The following is a 6579-nucleotide window of genomic DNA, read 5'->3' on the forward strand; positions in this document are numbered from 1 at the left end:
TAAGTAAAAAAATTACACTACCCATTGGGACCTTTGAAGAGCGAGGTGATGGCAGTGGAGGAGGGGGTTACTTTTGCATGGGATGTGGGTGTCTGTGATGTTTTTGAATGTGATTCAAAGATTGTTTTCGATGCCTTAAATGGTTCCAGTGAAGCACCAACTACGATTGCCAAAATAATTGATGGGATTCGACATAAGTTTAGAGACTTTCGCCCAATTTTGTTTACACATATTAAGAGACAAGACAATCGCCCTACTCATTTATTGGCTTAGCATGAAAAAAATATTAGTAATTATGTAACATAAATTGAGGAAAATCCTTCATTTATTGTGTCCACTTTGACTCAAGATATAATGTTTTTATCTTCATCTTAATAAAGTTACAATTTTCATATCAAAAAAGAAAAAGAAAAAAAGTAAGTGATAGTATAGTTTTTTCTTAGTGTAGTTTTTCTTAAAATCCTAAAGTGAGCCATTAAGTAATTATCTTATGTTTTCTCACAAAAATAATTATCTTATGCATTGGATTATACGTCCTTCCTCACACAGTAGCCCATACGTTGTGAGAGCCGAATGTGCCTATAACTGATGCATGAAGTATACCCTCTCCTGCAATTTTGGCGACAGCATAATAGCAGCTTTGCGTCTTGTGTGATTATGTTTAGGTAAGTGGTGAGTAACCAAGCTTTCGAGCATTTTGTGCATTTTTAAAAAACATTCTCAAAAAACAAAAATAATCATATATGTTCAAGGTACTCTGAATTATATTGTTAATAATTATTACAGTTTATTAACTTGATTAGAGTATGTCTTAAGCAACATCATAAAGGCACAAACAAAAGTTCTTGCCTCAGTTTCAAATAGGAATCTTCACGTGTCAATGAATGCTGTTCAAACCATTTTTCAACATTCATAAATCATAACAGCTCCAGGAGAAAAGAATAAGCTTCAAATCACTTTTCAAAAAGAAAAAGATAGGAGCAGAAAATTAAGTGATCTTGTGCTTTGTTGCTTTTAAACTAACTTTTAATTCGGATCTGAATACACCAAAGGGAGCAAGAAATTTCTTGAAGTACAGTTTTTCACTGAAATTCCAGATCTATTTTGGCTGATGTAGTGATATATCATTATATCATGCATATTAGAGATGCCCCCACCATACTAATATTTATAATTGGGAAAAATGAAGAAAAAAAAATCTTGAAATTTACTTCACGTATTTAAGTAAATATTTACAAGGCTCGCTTCAATGTAATCCACAATATATCAATTTAAGGCATCAGATTAAGTAAAAAAGGAAAAGGTAAAATTATGCACATCCAACGCTTCGTAATTTCTTCTCTGAAAACTACAGGAAAAATATAGTACAAAATAATCTGACCTCAGAGACTACATGTCTTCTATAGGCAATCAATGATCATCTCCATCTATCACCATCCCCACCATTCTTGGATGGATATGTAATTTTTGCAGACACAATATCTGCACGGGAGGGGTTGGGATCTTTCTCCCGGGCTGACCGGAGTTCCTGGAGATGATGAAGCAAATAACTAATTAGAGAGCACCTGAAAGGAAAAGCATTGGGTTGATGCAAAAGAAATCTAATATCAACTTTATAGGGTGTAACTCTTTTGTGTTGAGAATATGACACATCAATTCAAATGCGGTTATTGTGGTGACAATATTCAGTAGTGTCTCAAGCTCAAGTGCTCTAATATATAGGCATCAATTCTATGCTACCAAATCAGCATCACAAATCATTACTATGCCATGCTAATGACAAGATGTCCAAATTCCTTTAAATGCCATCTCATGTATAATTAAACTTTGATTTGATTTCATTGTGATGTGTTTATAGACTTATAGTGCCCAACAACAGCATGTTAGCCACAAGGAAGATAAACAATTTGCAACTTGAAAACTAATAACAGCCATTTCTAACAACAGAACCCAAATGGCTACAATGTATAGATGGCAATTTTTCCTATACAAAAAAGGATATTTAATATGCTTGCCTTGTCAAATAATATGTGACTATAATAACACTTGAGCTTATGAAAGCAATAAAACAGTTGCTTAACAATATGAAATGAAATATATTGGTCATCAGCTGGACATAACATTTTAAAGTTAGTTAATGATTATAGAGGTCTAGAACAAGGCTTACTGAACGATAAGGGAAGTCATCTGCCTCAAGCATATGAACAATTTGCCCCATCTTTGGACGCTTATTGGCATCCAAGTCTATACAACGAAGACAAATCAGCAATGCACGCTTTAAAGCTCTGGGAGAGGGCTGAACCTCAATCAGGGGGTCCACAAGCTCTTCTCCACGACGACTTGCTACCATCCCTTTAAACCAATCCACCAAGTTCATCTGAAATGCATTTAGTGGAAACGTGGTTAAGAATTTTGACAGTAATGAAGTTTTAAGACATGGATTCTTTAAGGCTAAATGTGGTTCACCTCCCCAGCTGGCCGGGAATAATCAATTGGACTTCTTCCTGTAATTATCTCCATGAGTAAAATCCCAAAACTATACACATCACTCCCCTCATTAAGCATACCCGTGCTTGCATACTCAGGAGAGACATATCTGCAGTCAAATGATGATAGCTAAGTCAATATTAGCAGAGTACAGAGCAATATCATATCATCCAGCTAAAATGCATGTTGAAAAATGATTTGGGTAACTGATGGAGAACAAACCCAAAGGTCCCCATAACACGAGTAGTCACATAGCTTGCTTCAGATCCTAAGAGCTTGGCCAGTCCAAAGTCTGACACTTTTGGGATCCACTTTCTATCTAGGAGAATATTACTGGATTTTACATCACGGTGCACAACCTTGGGTTCCAATCCTTCATGCAAATAGGCTAGCCTGATACAGAGATAAGCACCATAGATAAGATGATCTCATCATGAAAGAAACAAATTAAGTAAATAATATTGAACTAATTGAGAGAGGTGAGATTATAATGCAAAAGATGACAGGAAATTCCATAGTTTTTGATACTTTTTTTATTGTTAAGAGGAGAGAAGGGGGGGGGGGGGGTCTGTGTCATGAAAATGATTACTCCATAAGATGATGGAAAACCATACAAGTTTATCCTTGCTTGTTCACTAATCGTAACGACATTAAATAAGTGAATGGAATATCATACCCTTTCGCAGTTCCAATGGCAATCTTCATTCGAATATCCCAGGTCAGAGGACTAACTGGGCCTACATCACCATGCAACCATTGCTCCAAATTGCCATTGTCAACATACTCATACACAAGCATCCTGAACGGTCATTCAAAGTTGGCACAAACATATTAGAGGGTAATTACTAGGAATTTCCATCTCATTTCCATTTCAAAAAAAGATGTCTTGTGGGCAGGTGGAAAGTACCTTTGAGCACCTTCTGCACAATAGCCGACTAGACCTACCAAGTTCTTATGCCTTACTTTCCCTATGGCTTCAACTTCCACCTTGAACTCCTTTTCTGCCTGACCCCTACATACAAAATGATTACAGCAGATGAATTTTAACCCAGGAATTTTTTTTAAAATAAAGTAATTTGAGTTAACATACCTGAGAGTTTTGTGCAATGGGTACAATCTTTTAATTTGAGTTAACAGAATGATAGTGCATGAAATAGACAATCAATCAATCAAAATCATTATACTTACAAACTGCATTCTTAGCAAACGATAAAATTCAATGTTGACAAGTCGAAAGCAATGTACAGCAACATTCATTACACAGACCAACTTGCACTTATTAGTGAAAATTCATAAATTATATCTCAAACCTTCAAAAACATGGACAAAAAGGTGCTCTTGTTTAGCTATCAATCCAAGGATTCACATTCTCAATTTTCTTCATAGCAGAGATCAATTTAAAAGTCACTCAGAATCGTCATCGGTATATCAAATTCAATTTTATATAGGATCTTAAAAAATTTATAAATCTAGGTAAAGTTCATTAATTATCAGAAAATGAAATCCGATTCTTCAATATTTTTTATAAGATTAATCCTCAGCAGAATCTTGACTAATTTCTAATACGTGTAAACTAAAGTCCTTTTCAAAAGCACATATAATTAAATTAAAAATAAGTAAGCTTTAAAAAAAGTAGCAATTATGAATATGAATAAAATATAGTAGATGAAAAGGAACAAAAGTGAGTAAAGAAAAAAAAAAAGATACTTATCCCAAATAAAAAAAGAGGAACAAAGCAATTAGCAACCATTTGCTTTTTCCTAGGACTCCGCTGCAAAGACAACCTATCTACCGACACAGAAGAACATCACGGTCCAGATCGAATCATTGAAGTTGCCCTGGTCAAATTTTACTTCCACTTGTTCTTGTTACAAATAAATAAATACTAACATTTTTTTAAAGTCAAAAATTTAATTAGAACAAAACAAAATCTACGTTATAAATTACAAACTTTGGATCTACAAGAAATTAAAATAAAAAACGAAACATGAAAGTCAAAACCATATTTCATTAAAACACAAAATCTAAAACTAAAAACAGAAACTTGATCTTACAATTTGGATCTAACAAACTTAAATATACTACTAATTCTCTGTTTGTTTTTTCGACAGAAAATATATATATATATTTTTAAAAATCATGGAAAATATATACTACGTTTTACGTACTTGTTGTTAAGAAGGTTTTTGACGGCGACAACCGACCCGTCGTTGATGACGCCTCTGTAAACGACACCGTAACCACCTTCTCCGATGATGTTCTCTTCGGCGAATCCACGTGTCGCAACCTCGAGCTCCTTCAAGGTGTACCATCGGCCCCACCCGATATTCTCGGCCTCCACCGACACGTCACTCCGGCTACCACCGGACACGTCACTCTCTCCGCTCTTTCCACCTCCTTTGTCTCCTTTAACAATTTCTTCGTTAATCTCAATTTTAATCTCCTCTGGCTCTTTGAAATCCTTGTTTCCGATTTTGACCTCGGCTTTCTCCGAATTCACGTTTCGATCCAACGCCTTGATCTCCACGATCTCCTTGGAGACCAGCGGGATTAGCCCCGAGCTGTGCTTCACGCGCATTTTGACTTTGCAGTTTCGAGAATTCTTCTTCAAGCGAATGAAGAGAAAGATCGCTACGAAGACTGAGATTGCGCAGAGCAAGAGGATCCCTATCACGATGTAGAGTTTCAAGCTGAGGAATGAGGTTTTGGAGGTGAGCTTGTCGGGGATAGAGTCGTCGGAGGGTGCGTATTCGCCGGAGTCCGACATTGTTGCCGGCGATTGAAGAGCCTGAGGCCGTGCGGCGTGAGCTTTTTTTTTAGTGGGAGAAAATTAAGAAGATTTAGACTTTAGAGGTTTGGGAGATGAGACTTGAGAGTTCTGTGTTTGGTTGGAGAGAAAAACTATTAAGAATTGTACATTGGTTGGAGATATTAGTAGGGATTCGAAAGTCATTTGCACAGTGTGAGAGAGAAAATGAAAGAGTGGGGTTTCAACGGATACAAAGTGAAAAGGAGGCAAAATAGTGAGGGACAAAGGTGAGAGCTGTTATTTTCAGGGTTCGGTGGAACTGATTATTACGGAACTGCCACTGTTGTAGTGTGAGTAACTTTAACGGCAATAAATTATTCAATTTCCACACTGCTTTTTGCTTCTGAATTTTGTAACCGTAGGCTTTTAATAAATTATACTTGGACGCTTTCAAAAAATAATAAATTATACTTGGACAACATACATTAGTATTTCCTACTTTTTATCTACCAAGCTTTTATGTGAGAGTTATTGTTTCGCCAAATTTATAAAATGGGTGTTATTGGTTTTTGAAATTAAAAAGAAAAAAAAAAAGAGTGCTAATGCTGTCTCAGTAAAAAAAAGATTAACAGTCATTAAGAGCAAATGTTATAAGTTAAAATTTTCTATAAAAAAAAGTAAATAAACTAAACAGAAATTAATGAAGTAACTAATAACACTCATTTTTAAAACTTGAGTGACAAAAGTGCAAATTTGTTAAAATACCAAAAATGTTCGGTAACTAAAGTTTAGGAACTAACCATGTATTTTTTCAGACGGTGCAGATCGAATCATTGCAGTTGCCCTGGTCAAATTTTACTTCCACTTGTTCTTGTTACAAATAAATAAATACTAACATTTTTTTAAAGTAAAAAATTTAATTAGAACAAAACAAAATCTACGTGGCATATTGCTATATTGCTATATTTTAGCTTCTCAACCATAAAAAGTGTGCTCCAGCAGTGGAGCTATAGCAAAATTTTTTTTGCTTCCAGCTACAGTACACATCTAAAGATAGATGTGTACTGTAGCTCAAAGGTAAAAATAAATATATTATTTTATTAAATTTCTCTCTCTTCTATCCTTTAAAAAATATTTTTTCTTCTTTCTTTTTCGTTCTTTGGCTTCTCTTCTTTCATCGTTTTTCCTTCTCTTTTTTTTTTTTTTTTTTTTTCTCTCCCTCATCTACTCTCTGCTTCGCCGCCGATTCTTGCTGAATCGTCGAGCTTCGCCGCCAATTCTTGCTGAATCGTCGAGCTTCGCCACCTATAAGGTCTAAATCGGCGAGCTTCGCCGCCGATAAG

The 6579-nt window shown here is 35.3% G+C and overlaps 1 protein-coding gene across 1 annotated transcript; it reads right to left on the reverse strand.

The window, feature by feature from the left end:
• Positions 1–1191: 1191 nt before the first annotated feature.
• Positions 1192–5384, reverse strand: LOC142642083 (putative receptor-like serine/threonine-protein kinase At4g34500). Its single transcript, XM_075816438.1, has 7 exons — positions 4656–5384; positions 3395–3499; positions 3164–3286; positions 2710–2880; positions 2467–2596; positions 2168–2377; positions 1192–1528 (listed from the first exon to the last, which is right to left on the reverse strand). Exons 1-7 carry the CDS (start codon positions 5252–5254, stop codon positions 1418–1420), a joined length of 1449 nt encoding a protein of 482 aa, XP_075672553.1. The 5' UTR covers positions 5255–5384; the 3' UTR covers positions 1192–1417.
• Positions 5385–6579: the final 1195 nt, after the last annotated feature.

The sequence above is a fragment of the Castanea sativa genome, chromosome 7 (assembly GCF_040712315.1).
Source record: "Castanea sativa cultivar Marrone di Chiusa Pesio chromosome 7, ASM4071231v1".
In the NCBI taxonomy this organism is placed as follows: Eukaryota; Viridiplantae; Streptophyta; class Magnoliopsida; order Fagales; family Fagaceae; genus Castanea; species Castanea sativa.

Bases quoted from the DNA above. Each gene is read 5' to 3' on its own strand.
- LOC142642083 (XM_075816438.1), bottom strand. From the start codon at position 5,254: ATGTCGGACTCCGGCGAATACGCACCCTCCGACGACTCTATCCCCGAC. The intron at 3,287-3,394 runs GTACTTTCCACC...ATGACCGTTCAG, and splicing joins TGTGCAGAAGGTGCTCAAAG to GATGCTTGTGTATGAGTATG. The intron at 2,597-2,709 runs GTTTGTTCTCCA...ATTTGACTGCAG, and splicing joins CGTGTTATGGGGACCTTTGG to ATATGTCTCTCCTGAGTATG.